This window comes from Opisthocomus hoazin, chromosome 7, assembly GCF_030867145.1.
Source record: "Opisthocomus hoazin isolate bOpiHoa1 chromosome 7, bOpiHoa1.hap1, whole genome shotgun sequence".
Taxonomy (NCBI): domain Eukaryota; kingdom Metazoa; phylum Chordata; class Aves; order Opisthocomiformes; family Opisthocomidae; genus Opisthocomus; species Opisthocomus hoazin.
Window position 1 is genome coordinate 72,145,827 of NC_134420.1, and position 15,296 is coordinate 72,161,122.

General features: G+C 50.2%; 1 protein-coding gene across 8 annotated transcripts in view; it reads left to right on the plus strand.

Annotated features, from left to right (window-relative positions):
- Positions 1–15,296, plus strand: part of NIN (ninein) — a 73,750-nt gene that overhangs the window by 38,472 nt on the left and 19,982 nt on the right. For 7 of the 8 annotated variants that reach the window (XM_075427231.1, XM_075427233.1, XM_075427232.1 and 4 more), the window contains exons 10-21: positions 766–906; positions 1,739–1,913; positions 2,705–2,815; positions 3,596–3,685; positions 5,143–5,296; positions 5,901–6,022; positions 7,401–7,927; positions 8,819–10,849; positions 12,005–12,130; positions 13,384–13,453; positions 14,434–14,649; positions 15,104–15,217. In XM_075427231.1, the coding sequence (XP_075283346.1) occupies positions 766–906; positions 1,739–1,913; positions 2,705–2,815; positions 3,596–3,685; positions 5,143–5,296; positions 5,901–6,022; positions 7,401–7,927; positions 8,819–10,849; positions 12,005–12,130; positions 13,384–13,453; positions 14,434–14,649; positions 15,104–15,217 (3,877 nt within the window). The remainder of the gene's footprint in view (positions 1–765; positions 907–1,738; positions 1,914–2,704; positions 2,816–3,595; positions 3,686–5,142; positions 5,297–5,900; positions 6,023–7,400; positions 7,928–8,818; positions 10,850–12,004; positions 12,131–13,383; positions 13,454–14,433; positions 14,650–15,103; positions 15,218–15,296) is intronic. The other variant, XM_075427239.1, reaches the window with a different exon arrangement.

A 15,296-nucleotide genomic window follows, 5' to 3' on the forward strand; every position in this document is an offset into this window, starting at 1 on the left:
TCTTTCCACACACCAGTGGGTCATCTTGTCCACCCCGCTTTGGAGACGCCTGCTCTAAGCATCGCACCCTCACTGCTGCGTCGGTTCGTTCCTCTTGCGTGACTGTCGCAGCCGTCCGCCGCCTGCACAAGCTCCGGCTGTTAGCGGCGTCTCGTTGGTGCTGGCTGTCTCCGAGTAGTTCAGATGTTTATCAGCTTGTGCATCCACCTCCAGGCGACGCCGCAGATGACTTCTGCTGGTCATGACAACTGCATGTGTCCTGTTGGCTTCCCACTTGTGCTTGCAAGCTGCCCACTTCGCTTGTGTGAAACCTCACAAGGCGAGGCTTCCCGCTGTTTGCTTGTCTAAAAACCTTTTCATATTCCCTCAGTGGAGAGAGTTGTTGTCAAGTCCCCATCAAGAAAGCCTGCTCAGCATAGCAGATCTTACAAACTTGTGATCAAAACCAGGCTGGGCGTAGTGTAAGGACGAAGCGAAGGTAATAAAACGATGAGAACAAGTAAATGGGGCAGAAAGCAGCCTGGTGAAATGGCGCAGCACTGCAGACCGGGGGTGTACACCACAGCTGAGGAGCTCACGTGGTGAGGTCTCAGGACAGGTCCAGAGCCATGAGTGCAAGTTCCTATCTAGCAACTAAACACAGTTGATGATAAAAGACCCTTGGAAAGCTTTGCGAGCTGCTCTTCTCCTATGAGCCTCTTGCAAGTAGCCTCTCTGGGGGAGCCCGAGGGGTGACCTAATCCAGGCTGGCTGTGCTTACCCTAGGGAGAGGGTTGACCAGGTGGCCAGAGAGAAAGAGAAGCTGCGGTCGGACTTGGAAAAAGCCGAAAAGCTGAAATCCCTGATGGCCTCCGAAGTGGACGACCACCACGCCGCGATTGAGCGCCGGAATGAGTACAACCTCAGGTATGGCGTCCCGGTTCACCCCTCCTCTGGGTGTCCTGGTGGGCGACAGGTTGACCATGAGCCAGAAGTGTGCCCTGGCTGCCAAGAAGGCCAATGGGATCAGGGGGAGCATCAAGAGAAGTGTGGCCAGCAGGTCGAGGGAGGTTCTCCTCCCCCTCTGCTCTGCCCTAGTGAGGCCCCATCTGCAGTGCTGTGTCCAGTTCTGGGCTCCCCAGGTCAAGAAAGATGAGGAGCTACTGGAGAGAGTCCAGCGGAGGGCTACGAGGATGAGGAGGGGACTGGAGCATCTCTGCTACGAGGAGAGGCTGAGGGAGCTGGGCTTGTTCAGCCTGGAGAAGAGAAGGCTGAGAGGAGACCTTAGAAATGCCTACAAATATCTGCAGGGTGGGTGTCAGGAGGACGGGGCCAGACTCTTTCCAGTGGTGCCCAGCGACAGGACAAGGGGCAATGGGCACAAACTGAAGCAGAAGAAGCTCCAGCTGAAGATGAGGAAGAACTTCTTCCCTCCGAGGGTGACGGAGCCCTGGCCCAGGCTGCCCAGGGAGGCTGTGGAGTCTCCTTCTCTGGAGATATTCCAGCCCCGTCTGGACACGGTGCTGTGCAGCCTGCTCTGGGTGACCCTGCTTGGGCAGGGGGTTGGTCTGGGTGACCCACAGAGGTCCCTGCCAACCACCACCATTCTGTGATTCTGTAATCGCTGCCGCGGCACGGCAGGGACCCTGTGACAGAGGTGGTGGCTTCGCACCTGCTGATGACCACCAAGCTTCACTCGCAGGGGTGTTTTACACCTCCTGCTCTTTGTAAGCTGTCCTTACCTCCGCTGCCTTCACAGGAAGCTGGACGAGGAGTACAAGGAACGAACCGCAGCTCTGAAGAACGAGCTCCGGACAGAGCGGGAGCAAATCCTGCAGCAGGCTACCAAACAGCGGCTGGAGCTGGAGCAGGAGATCGAAAAGCTGAAAACCGATGAGAACTACATGCGGGACCGCCTGACCCTTTCCCTGAAGGTAACGGGGACCAAACACAGCAGAGGCTTTCTGCCAAAAGGCAAAGATGCCCAGAAGCGGGGAGTGAGGCTTGCAACGCAGTCCCTGTAGAGAGGATGTGCTGCCGTGTGTGTTGAGCTGGCTGAAAGTCATTTCAGTGGTCAGGCAGAGGCGTATGCATGAGAAATGGATTTTTTGGGGTCACCTCAGTAGGTTGCTCCTTAGATTCGTAAGGCTCCAGTTCAAATCTCCATTGCCATGAAGTGTGGAGCGTGCGTGTGTATGGCTGTCAGACTTGTCTGTCTTGCTGGCTGTTTGGCTGTCCAGCCAGGAGATACTATGTCTTGATGAAGCTTAAAATACTGCTTAAAAAAACCCCAAACCTCTCTAAAGCAAGTCTGCTGTTATTCCTTTGGATAAACTGCTGTCTAATGCGATGGTATCATTTACCCATGACCCCACAGATTCACATCCTTTTCCAGCATTTTTTTTTTTTTTTTAGAAAACACTTAAGTCACAACTTTTTTTTCTGAATCTGACAGCTGCATAACCATATGGTTTTTTAAATTTTTTTTTAAACCAAGCAAAAGTTCATGGTAGTGGTGTTGTCTTACAAACAATGTCAGAAGTTGCTGTTTTGCCGTGGCAAGAGGGGTTGTTACGTGTGTGGTGAACAAATTCACAATTCCTACCTTTGGCTGAAGCTTGTAGCAGCGTCGTGCTCTGACTTGACTGGGAGATGAGTTACCGCGTGCTCATGTTTTCCTTCTCCAAGTGCTGAGGCTGTTGGGGGGGTGTTTTGTTTGGTCCAGGAGAACAGACGCCTGGAAAGCGAGCTATTGGAAATGGGAGAAAAACTGGTCGAGTATCAAAGTTTGGCGAGCAAACTGCAGAGGAACTTGGAGAACGTCCTGGCTGAGAAGGTAAATCCTCATCTTCTCAGTATGCTTCCAGAATTAAGTAGCTTTTCAGTTACCGCACTCGAGCAGCCAACTGAACTAATGGCCGGAGGCTCTGGGGGTCCCGCTCCAGATGTGACCAAGGCACAGCCTACCTAGTTACCATGGGCTGCCCAGCTGACTTCCAGCTAAGGAAATTAGAGACGCTCCACCTCAGCTGTAGTTTTACACTAATTAACAGTAGGGAGCCTTACGGTGAAGCGATCATCCCGCAGATCTGCAGGGATTTCTTTCTCCAGCGTGTAGTTTTGTGGACCCAATGTGCAGGTCCTTTCCAGGGAAGGTGGTAGACGAGGTGTTACCTGGCATCTCTGCTAAACTTCGGTGAAAACCAAGGTGAACAGCTGCTCGTGGCCACAAACTCATCAGAACGTCAGCTTCTCCAAAGGCAGTTCTGTGCGTGTGCACCCGTAGACAAAGGCTCACGTCCTGGGATTCTCGCCCAGCATCTATTTTCCAGACTTCTCTAAAGTTGGGATTATTTATCCAACTGAGACGGGCGTCTGCGAAGCTGTGGTCGGCAGTCGAAGTTGGCGTGAGAGCTATGGCGAGAGAGCAGCTAGGATTTGTTAGGGAGGTTGCTCGTGACCCCCCACCAGCAGGGAAACAGAGCTTCTACACTTAAAATTTAAAAAAAAAACCCCAAGGGGAGCGGGCGCAGGCTGCAGGACTGCTTACGAACGGCAGGGATGAGCAGGGCTGTTGGGTGGAAGAGTTCACTGGGTCCCGTTGGTGCCGTTTCAGTTTGGTGACCTGGATCCCGGCAGCGCGGAGTTTTTCCTGCAGGAGGAGAGGCTGGCGCAGATGAGGAGCGAGTACGAGCGGCAGTGCAGGGTAAGTGGAGCCCAGGGCTGGAGACCCGGCCCCCCACGCTCGTCGGGAATGCCCTCACCACAGGCTATGTGCTAGCCGGGGTTTTTGATTGATGAAATTAATTTTGCCCTAATTTGAGTCCAGAGTTGCAGGAATATCTGAGATATAAGGAATCTTCTGCAGGAAAAAGATGTATTTGAGTTTTGGTGGTTTCCAAGGCAGTAGTGTTTTCTTAAAATAAGACTGAAAATGTAAAGCTTGTCTTCCCCTCCTCAAATCTGGTGTGGCTGAAATATACTTCGTTAAGGTGGGCCTGCAAGTATCCCTTCACATATCTACCCCCTGACGGCTGCATGGTTACGAGCGTTCGGCTCATCTGCTCTGCCTGATCCTTCTTGTTCAATAAAGGGCTACCTTGGCGAAAGGCTGTCGAGTCTGAAGGGGCACGATAGCTCTCTTAGGAAGTTGCAGTTTAAAACCAAAGATCTTCTAGAAATATTTGCTAAATCCATACTTATTGTCAAGAAGTTGCTTGGATATGCAACTGATTTTTTTCAAGTACTGTCAGATGTGGGTGTCAGGAGGATGGGGCCAAGCTTTTTTCAGTGGTGCCCAGTGACAGGACAAGGGGCAATGGGCACAAACTGAGGCACAGGAAGCTCCAGCTGAACCCGAGGAAGAACTTCTTCCCTCTGAGGGTGACGGAGCCCTGGCCCAGGCTGCCCAGGGAGGTTGTGGAGTCTCCTTCTCTGGAGATATTCAAGACCCACCTGGACAAGGTCCTGTGCAGCTTGCTGTAGGTGACCCTGCTTGGGCAGGAGGGTTGGACTAGATGACCCACAGAGGTCCCTTCCAACCCCTACTATTCTGTGATTCTGTGAATCGGGATTTGAGGTTCGCTTTCTGACCCACCAAAAACTGCGAAATCGTGTGTTTACACATTCAGGGATTCCTTTTCCCCAGTAAACACCATGCACTGGGCACAGACGCTCGGGATATTCCACTGGCAAGAGGGCAGAAGTACCAGATGGTAAACGCAGTGATGAGGGTATCTCTCTCCTAATTTGACCTTGTGCTTCTGATTTGATTTTTCAAGTAGCTGGGTGTTTGAGGAGGTATTTCTCAACTGTTTGAGAATGTTCCTAAGCTGCTGTTCAGATAAGGTCATAGGAAGAAGGAATAAAGCGGAAGGTCCTGGAGCACGATACATTTTTAGAGGCAGAATATATACAGGCTGTCAGTCTGAAGAAGGTTCTGCTCTTTTAGTAAGAAACACGTTACTTGCACAGGTTGGAGCCTGGAGAAAGGCGTTGTTTTGCTGCTCAGAGGACTGTGGCATGATGTCAAGCCCATGACCTATTGAAAAGCCTTTACCTGCTGTAACTCTTTCCTAAATGTCTCATCCTGGGAGGGTGCTGATGCGCAGGTGCTCAGCTGCCTTGGCTGCTTTCACTCGAGCTTCTTGTCCCCCCTCTCAGGAGCTGCAAGACCAGATCGATGAGCTGCACTCGGAGCTGGAGGAGTACCGTGCCCAGGGCAAAGTGCTCAGGCCTGGGCTGAAAAATTCGCTGTCGGAGGAGTTCGACGTTGATATGAAAAGTTATGGCAATAGCGGCATTGAGCCTGACCAAGGTAGAGCATGTCTCCTGTACAACCAACTTCTGTGCTGTAGCTATTTATGATAAGATCTTAGAGACAATTATGGGAAAACTTGCCCAAATCTTCATAATGAGACTCAAACACCACCTCCATTTTGCTGTTTAGGATGAAGTACGGCTGCTGTACTGTATTCAAAGCTGAAATTAATGTTTGCAGTTTCTTGTCTGTGTGTGTGATGGGAATTTGAGAGCTTCAAGTAGCTGCCTAAACAAATTTGAATTGATGAAATAATTGTGTTGAGAATGTATCTCTTTGGCCTTTTCATAAGGGTGTGCAGTGATAGGACAAGGGGGAACAGCTCTAAACTAAAAGAGGGCAGATTTAGATGAGATATTGGGAAGAAATTCTTCAGCATGAGGGTGGTGAAACACTGGCCCAGGTTGCCCAGAGGAGCTGTGGCTGCCCCCTCCCTGGCAGTGCTCAAGGCCAGGTGGGATGGAGCTCTGAGCACCCTGGGCTGGTGGAAGGGGTCCCTGCTCATGGTAGGGGGGTTGGAACCAGATGATCTTTAAGGTCCCTTCCAACCCAAACCATTCCATGATTCTACGATTCCATATATAATTACTATTTTTTGAAGGACTTGGTTCAGAAGACTGCAACCCACTAAATATGAGCATAGAGGCAGAAATGGCTATCGAACAAATGAAGGAGCAACATCACAGGGATCTACATCACCTCAAGCAGAAGCTTGAAGACACAGTAAGCTATTTTAATGTAAACCTTCCCAACACTTCCATCCTCTTCCTACAAGCGGGATGGTCTTGGAGAAGGACTTTTTATTCCTGGTCAAATTATAACCTTTCTGTGAATCTGAGCCTCTGCCTTCCCTGCTCCTTCTGCGTGTTGCTGTGTGATGGAGAAGCGCCGGAGAGGGCTGAATGGATGCGGCAGTAAATCCTCACGCCGCCCTCCAGCTAACGAGAGAGCAGGGAGCCTTTCCGAGGCAGTATTGCGTTGCCTGTCTTGAAAGCCTGCTGCATCGGAATTAGCCCCTTCGTTCCCGCTGGCACGGGATGATTGTGGGGCAGCAAGGCTGCTGGCAGGAGCTGGCATTGCTCAATGCTGTGCTTGTGCCGTCCGGCGGCGTTGAAACGCCAGCTGTGCTGTGGGCACGTGGAAACTTGGCCGTTATCATACCTGGGCGACTGAAAATGGGCAGTCAGCTCCCTGTTTTATGGGCGGTCATCTTGCCAGACGTGCAGAAATATCTCCATGGGCTCTACGTGGAGAAAGCCTGGGTTGGGATGGGCTCAGAAAGCCAGGGCAGCTCCACTCCAGTGCCCGTCTGCGGTGCCCAGCCCCGTCGGGGGTCTCATCAGGCTGCCCATGTGTCCGTCAGAGCCGTGCCCACCTCCAGACGGGAGGTGGTTATAGCTCTATAACAATTACTGTTAATAATCTATTCATTTCACGCATGGCACAGCACAGGTACACTGGAACCGGCCTATGACAAAGCAGGGGGGGGAGTGGGAAAAGGGGAACTGATCAAATGTTACCCCGAAATCATTATTACCCCGAAATCATTATTACCCTGAAATCATTAATTTTTCTTAAGGGTTTGTCTCGTGTTGCTTGTAAAAAACAAAAAAACCCACCCAAAATCCCCCCAAAAAACCCAAACAAACAAAACCAAAAAAACCCAAACCCACAAAACAATAAAACACCCAAACAAACAAAAAAACCTTTGCAAAGGAAAAGGCCTCATCTGCCTCTTAATTTGGGGAAGGTTCTGAAAAAAGCAATCAGTGAAATAAAGAGCCCACTTGCAATTCAAAAAACTGACTTTGGTCTTGAAAATTGCCAGTTGTGTTGCTTTTTTTTTTTTTTTTTCCATCTTTCCCCCACTACAAATTTGCTTAATGGAATAGCATGGATTTCACTGGCTAGTACGTAATTATTGTCTTTATCCCAGTAAGAAATTAAACTGAGCGCTTTAGCATACTTTGCAGGGGAAATCACTATAAGATGCTAATGTGTAAATCAAAATATTCTGTAGAATGTATGGAAACAGACCATACAGAAGTGCTGAGAGAACATTCTGTAGAAAATGAACCAATCCAGTCTGTTTTTTTTGTAGGTGAGCCATTACGAGAAGCAGTTAGATGAGACAAAAACCCACTGTGAAAAGGAGCAGGAGGATACGAGGAAGAAGTGCGCCGAGGAGATGCATGCCATGGAAAAGCAAATAACTGGCCTTAAAAATCAAATTGCGGAGCTGCAAGGAGAGGCAGCGCTGCTCAGAGAGCAGCAAGAAGAGCTTGACTGTAAACACAACGACGAGAAAAACAAATTAAAAATGAGTTTCGACGAGGAAAAAGCCAATTTGCAAGAACTATTGAGGCAGAAGCATGAAGAAGACGTCAGAGCCAGACTGGAGCAGGTAAACGAGAAGTTTAGCCAAGAACGGGAAGAACTGATTCAAAAAGGTGTCTGGGCGGAAGAAAAGATGAGAGTTTTAGCGCAGACGTTGCGGGAGGAGAAGGGGGAGCTGGAACGTGGCTTCCAGGAGCAGCTGCGAAGGACGGCGGAGGCCCATGCCCTGGAGAAGGAGGAGCTCCAGCGAGAGCTGCGGAGGAAGCACGAGCAGGAGCTGGAGGAGGAAAGGTGAGTGGGCACCGCTGGCGGGGCCGGCGGTGGTGGCGCTGACCGTGATGGCTTGGCATGGCGACCAAGGTGAACCCAGTGCAGAAACGACTCAGAATCCCAGCATGGCATGGGTTGGCAGGGACCTCTGTGGGTCACCCAGCCCAACCCACTGCTGATGCAGGGTCACCCAGAGCAGGCTGCACAGCACCGCGTCCAGGCGGGGCTGGAATATCTCCAGAGAAGGAGACTCCCAACGCTGAATTGCAGAGTGCTAATCGTGCGGCACCGTTACCTGCTTTACCCCCAGCACGGGGCTGCTATCCAGGGGCATTTTCTCCCTGACCTTTCTCAAGCAGATATTTATATTGATTTTTAGCTGGCCCAGAGGCAGCAACTATGTTAAAGCATAACCAGAAGTGGTTAATTTGAGCTCTGTTCGGGATCCCTGTGCTTTACAAATCCCTGCTTCGTCCCTGGGAAGGCATCTGGGTTTTCAGAGTTGTCCTTTTCTGATGGAGTGAAGGGATGGCTGGTGAATGCGTTTAGCCAAGACCAAGAGTCAAAAGAAACCGAAACCATTGCAGGGTGGCAGGGGGAGATGGGGGTAAGAACCTCTGCCCCCACAAATCTGATGGCAAGTATAGGAGGGCATATATTGTACATGAAACCTTTCCTGAGGATATTTCATGAGTTACACTTTCCCGAGGCAGTTAGATTTTTGTTTCTGAAGTTTCAACAAATTGCCTCAAATTTAACTTTGGCTCTCAGAAACACCCATCAAGTAGCACTTAATCTAAAAGGCAGTAAAACAGTAATGTTTCAGCTTGTTTTATTCAGTCTAAAAAGCCATTTAAATCTCTTTCTGAGTTAGCCCGGAGTTTAGTAATATCTTATGTTAACCACGTTTAGGAAAAAAATGGAAAGTGACTATAACAGAAGAGCATCTCATGCAGAAACTCAGTTTTCTGTCGACACACAAACCCTTGTGAGTAAATACGAAGAAACAATCCAAAACCTGGAAGGGCGTTACCAGCGAGAGCTGCGGGAGCTTGCCGAACAGCAGAGAGAAGAGAAATCTCGGTGGGAGTTTGAGAAGGATGAAATAGCTCAGAAGGCTGCTGAAGCTCACGAGCAGCTGAAGGAAAGCCTGGCAAAGGAAAAGGCCCTTTCGTCCGCCATGACGCGGGAGAGAGATCTCCTGGAGAAGAACTTCAAGGAGGAGGTGAACAAACTCGTGGGCGAGAGAGAGCAGCTTCAGAAGGAGCTGCAAGACCTGCGGAATGCTGCCGAGCAGCAAGAGAAAAAGCTGAGCGATGAAATAACGCAGCTCCAAAACAACCACGAGAAAGAGCTCAGGGACAAAGAGGAGCGTATCTCCATGGTGGACGAAGATGGGAAGCTGGTTAGGCAAAAGCTGGAGAGGCTTGTCAGTGAATATAAGCAAGAGAAAGAAGAACTCAATTCCAAACTTCTTGCTTTGGAGAGTTTGAACAAAGACATTTGCGTAAGAGCCGAATCGGAAAAGGCTGAGATGAGTTTGGAAATCTCCAACCTTCAAGAGAAAATACAGAAACTGCAGTGGGAGACCCACAGTTTTGTGGCACTACAAAATCACTACAGGGTCCTGGCAAATGAGTATGCCAAAGCAAAGAGCAAAATTGCTTCTTTGTCTGGTGTGGTGGCTCTGGGCGATGACGTGGGCGTCCTCCTAAATCTCCAGAAAGTGCACGAGCACGCGGTGAAGGACAACGCCAGAATGGCCGCGGAGATCGTCAGGCTGCAGCGCCGGCTGAGAGCTGTGGGCCAGGAGCCCACGCGACCGCCCAGCCCTGCCGGCTCCAACGCCGGCTCTGAACCGTCTCAGCTGGCAGACGAAACAGATCCCGTTTTTGAAGGGCTTCCCAAGGATTGTGAAGAGGAGAACAAGGGAACGGATTCAAATGTCCTTCAGCATTTGGAGGCTGGTGCTACGGAGCTGGAAGAAGTGACTGAGGTTGATACAGATCTGGAGAAGGCGCGTGTTAAAGCCAGGGCTGGTGGCCAGGCACCCAAGGTGCAGCTGTGTTGGATGCAAGGACGCAAAGCAGTGCTGGAAGCTGATGGCAGTCAGGGTTGTGGCAAGAAACAAGAGCTGCTTCCTCCGGTGCCTCTGCTGCAAAAAGAGAGAGATCTTGAGAAAACCCCCGAGAGGGTTCCCAGAGCAAACATGCTGCACGATGATACTAAACAGCAGCAGGTTCATCCGCTAAATCACAGAATAACTCCCCAAAATAAAGGGCTTGATGCTCTGAAGCTGCAGGTTGACCTTGAGGAGGCTGAAGAACCGAGTGAAGCCTCTGTCCAGCTTGATCATGCTTCTGGGTCAACAAACGGTGACCTGAAAAGGGTCAGCGAGTTAAAAGACAGATCAATGGCACAGGCTGAGCTTCCGTCACGGCAAGGAGAAATTCAGGTAGAAAATGAGGATCTGAAGACTGAAGTGATGAAGTTAGTTGAAAAAAATAAAGCGCTAGAAGCCAACCTACGTAAGATGAGAAGCCTTCGTTGCAAACTAGGAGGTGGCAGACTGGAAAGCATTAAGCTTGGAGAGGAAAATACCCAGCTTCTCCAGCAAGTGCAAGGATTAGAAGATGTACAAGAACAAGTTGGCCAAGGAAGCGTGGACGCACACGGTGACAGGTCCAGGCCGCGATGCCAGCTGGGGAAGCTGGAAGAACGCGCCGCCGCATTTACGGGTCGGCAAGACGAGCGCGCCCAAAGCGACGGCGCGGTGGAAGAAATGCCGCTGGAGAAAAGGGAGCTGCAGGAGCCCAGCAGAAAGCTGAAGGAGCAAGCCGCTGGTCTGCTTAGCCCAAACGAAGAGGGAGAGGAGGGGAAGACGGCGACGCCGGGCTTGCAAAGCACGTGCACTGAGCTGCAGCAAAAAGTTGATCTTCTGAGGTAAAGTACGCTTGCAAAACTTGGTGGGAAGCGTGCTGGCCCCATGGGAATCGAACGTGCTGCTTAGAAACTAACCTGGCGTCCCGCTGGCCGCTTCCTAGCCGTGCCTGCCTGCATTAACCACTGTAGTTTAACTCTGGGTAGAAAAGAGCGCCTTCGTAACGCCTAGCAAGCAGGCTGATTAACCGTGGATAACGACGGCCGCAATAAATGCGCGTGACTTCCTCCTCTCTGACCGTCACCTAACTCGAAGGGTGAGGCAGGAGCCACCCGCCAGCCGTTCCGTCTGCCGATGCGGTCGCCTTCGCAGCGCGTGGCTGACGGCACATCAGAAACCCTCCCTGTGTTTTGATGTCCAAAATACGGTGGTAACACCTCCAGAGTGCTTTTAGCCTTTATTAATAACACCTCTTCGCTTGGGTTTGCTCCCTTCTAGTACGGAACGTTACTTGGGATGCTAAAAGTGCTTCTATTTTCCTCAAATATTTAAGTTAATACTGGAGAATTATGGTAACTCCTTTCCCAGCAGGAGCACTCAGTGCTAGGAATCCATCGGTAAATACCACTATAACACAGCGTAACAGTTTACCGACTTGTTTTCCACTGTTGTGTTTCAGCAAGGATATTTTTTTTTTTTGAGGCCATAAAGTGGCTACAAATGGCTCAATTATTGTTCGGTGCCAGCTTCCCGCAGGAAATTGTTCTCTCAGGTGTTGCACCATGGCCGAGTTCTGTCTCTACGGTCGCCCCGACAGCAAAGGCAGCTCCCAGCGCTGCTGGTCCCAGCAACAGCCGGGGAGACGGCTCGCTGTCCTCACAGTCTGCAGATCGGGGTGTCAAGCTGTTTAAAGTTATGTTATTTGTAACTTAGGGCCTGAAAGGTGTAATACAACATTGGCGTGAAGCATTTACTTGGTATCTTAGATTTTAATTAACTCAAGCTGTAAAAAACTATGTGCAAGAAGCCCCTTTTTCAGCGAGTTGGGGAGCACTCTTACTAAATGAAATGTAAAATCCAAATACTGTTCATACATAAGTCAATTGTAGCTTTGTTTTGAAATGTTACAAGTAGTTTACGCTTTTAGTAATTATTTTCCCTGCGGGCCGAGATGATATACAGAAACAATTTTCACTTGTCTGCCATCTCTGCCACAGATGCGAAGCCGAGAAGCTCCGAGAAGAAAATGCGATGCTGAAAAATGAAGTGACTTTATTAAATGAAGAAGGGAGCGCTTCCAGCGTGAAGCTGAGGGAGCTGAGTGGATCCCGAGAAGAAATGCGGTAAGGATTCCACGGGGCACGTACCACGTGTGTGCCTGCGGGCTCTCGCTGCGGTGCAGACGCGATGGTCCCATCGCTTCTCTCAAAGCTCCTTCACGTGTTAGGTGTTCTATAAAACCCGAGTGGGCTTATTTCATGGTGCACTGGAAAGCCAACTGGCTGACAGTCTGTGCCTCATCCTTTTCACAGAATCCCAGCATGGCAGGGGTTGGCAGGGACCTCTGTGGGTCACCCAGCCCAACCCCCTGCCCAAGCAGGGTCACCCAGAGCAGGCTGCACAGCACCGCGTCCAGGCGGGGCTGGAATATCTCCAGAGAAGGAGACTCCACAGCCTCCCTGGGCAGCCTGGGCCAGGGCTCCGTCACCCTCCGAGGGAAGAAGTTCTTCCTCATCTTCAGCTGGAGCTTCCTCTGCTTCAGTTTGTGCCCGTTGCCCCTTGTCCTGTCGCTGGGCACCACTGGAAAGAGTCTGGCCCCATCCTCCTGACACCCACCCTGCAGATATTTGTAGGCATTTCTAAGGTCCCCTCGCAGCCTTCTCTTCTCCAGGCTGAACAAGCCCAGCTCCCTCAGCCTCTCCTCGGAGGAGAGATGCTCCAGTCCCCTCCTCATCTTCGTAGCCCTCCGCTGGACTCTCTCCAGTAGCTCCTCATCTTTCTTGAACTGGGGAGCCCAGAACTGGACACAGCACTGCAGATGGGGCCTCACCAGGGCAGAGCAGAGGGGAAGGAGAACCTCCCTCACCCTGCTGCCCACACTCCTCTTAGTGCACCCCAGGATCCCACTGGCCTTTCACCTGCCCCAGCTTGTCCCGCCCAGTCCTGGAGCCAAAACAGAAGTTTAATGGTAGGAGTTCAGACAACCCAGTGACACAAACAAACAAACCCAGGACCTACTTACGAGCTGACCTGCTGCAACTGTCCTTGCTTCAGTGAAAGCAGAGCTTTTGTCAGGCTGGTGTAGCCTTAGAAAAGGCAGGGAGAGGCACAGAGTTACAGAGCATTTCAGCAATTTGGTCCTTTGCCAGTAGATAACCATCCGCAATCCCAGGAGTGTTCTCCCCTGCTAGAAAAGAACTAGGTGAGGTACCTTGAGGAACTGAGCACTCGCCAAGCCTATGCACAACAGTGATGCTAATAAATAAATAAATATCCAGAATTACCACTTCTGGTGATGTCAAAACACAGCCCATGCTTGTAGGTGTGTATATTAACAGGTGTCCCTAATCTTAACGAGCTTTCGTTTTTTCTTTAGGCAAAAGATAGAGGCTGTGAGAAAGGAGAAAGTGGCTGTCCAGAAGATGGTTGACAACCTGAAAAAGCAGGTATATGCACGGAGCCCATAACCGTCTCTGTAGAAATCATCACTGTATAAAAGCTGTTCCTTAGATGGTCACACAGGCAGTAGAAAATGACCATTATATAGACTTTCCTGATAACTTTTGATAAATTCTCATGAACTCTTTGTGATTGACATGAGGCTTGTTTGACCTGATGAGAAGACAACTGCAATGCTGCTGTAATTATTGAGCTTACAGACTTCCGAGCACTTTCCACAGTCAACTTGGGAAATTTATTTAATAGAAATATAAAGTTAAAATCTTTCTTTTGTCATCTTTGTGGGTAATGCTCTGCAGTAGCCCGTGGGAAACAGAGGTTATGTGAGTCAGCCTCTCCTCATTTCCCAGCTAGCTGGGTCTGGGAATGCTGCCAGCCGTGACCCTTTGCTCCCATCCATGAGACTGCTACTTTTATTTTAAGGGTGGTTGGTTATGCGAAGTTGCAAAGTAGAAGGTTGGAGTAGCTCTTACGTTCATGCTCCTCTTAGTGTTGCGTAGTAAAATTCTGCTTGCCCAGAATAATCTGCTAGCTCACCAGCATAACCCTCAAAATATACATCAGCGTTGCACGGGGAAGGAGGGAGCGAGTGGCGTGCCAGATGACTGACACCATAACCGCTATAATTGCGGCCAGATATGGGAAATTACCGGTTTGTGAGGCTGACCGTGCATGCAACTGGTCATCGGGAGGATTCCTACTCCTAAATATGGTTCTGCATGATTTGGCCTGAGATAAGGGCGTGTGGAGCAAGTCAAACAGCTCTAGGGACATCGAGCAAGCAGTGCTGCTGGGGTCGTGGCTGTCCCACAGAGCAGCTGAGAGCTGTGTCCCACCGCGCAGAGTCTCCGCTGAATCGGAGTGACGCTCGTCAGTTCTCTGAATCGTCGTAGTAGAAAGGAAATGTTCTAAAAATCTCATCCCCAGTGTAAAAGCAGTCAGAACTGACACTGCTGTCTCGATTCAGGTAGCAGATCTGAAGACCAGGAACCAGCAGCTGGATTCTGAAAATACAGAACTTAGCCAGAGAAACTCCAAAAGTCAAGCAGATGTGCAGGATCTTAATCAGCAGCTGGCAAGGGTGCTCGAGCAGAAGGAAAGGGAAGCAGGAAAGTGTACCCTGGAAGAATGGGAAAAGGAGAGGCTGGTGTTGAAAGAGGAACTGGAAAACTCCAAAGTAAAGGTATGAGATTACACTGTCCCTAATGGTATGAAATGAACTTCTAGGAAGGCACAGTGCTATGGAATTAGCATCCCTTTCTCGAGCTGTGAGTGGTCATTCAAAGCGGTACTTACAGGACCATAGAATGGTTTGGGTTGGAAGGGACCTTAAAGATCATCTCGTTCCAACCCAGCTTAGCCCTAAGTACTAGCCACAAACATACGTGTGTGGGGCAGTGGGGGTGGAGGGAAAGCACGGCAGCAGCCAAAAGCAGGGAGGTAGAAGTGTGCAGGTTTGTCTTGAAAGTGGAGCTTGGTGATGTTAAATATTTACCTGCATTTTCCAGCACGCCTGTTCTGTTCAGTCCAGTGCCACCCCAGCTCTAACCCATGTCAGTGGCTGCAGCACGCTCTGGCTGACCTCTGTTACTCCGCGTGTCTCCTAAGTTGAAATCTGGGCCTTTTACTTTTTGCAGTCATCGAATATGGTGTCTTCCTTGGAGGTGGAGCTGTCAAAAATGAAGGTTCAAGCTCATATACTGGAGCAGGAGAACCACATCCTCAAGCAGGAGCTCGAGAAGACAAAGCAGGTATGGCATCCCGGTTGAGTGCCATCAGATAATGCTGGCCGGCTCTGAATGTGCCCTGCTCTCTTGCCCCCGTTGGAAA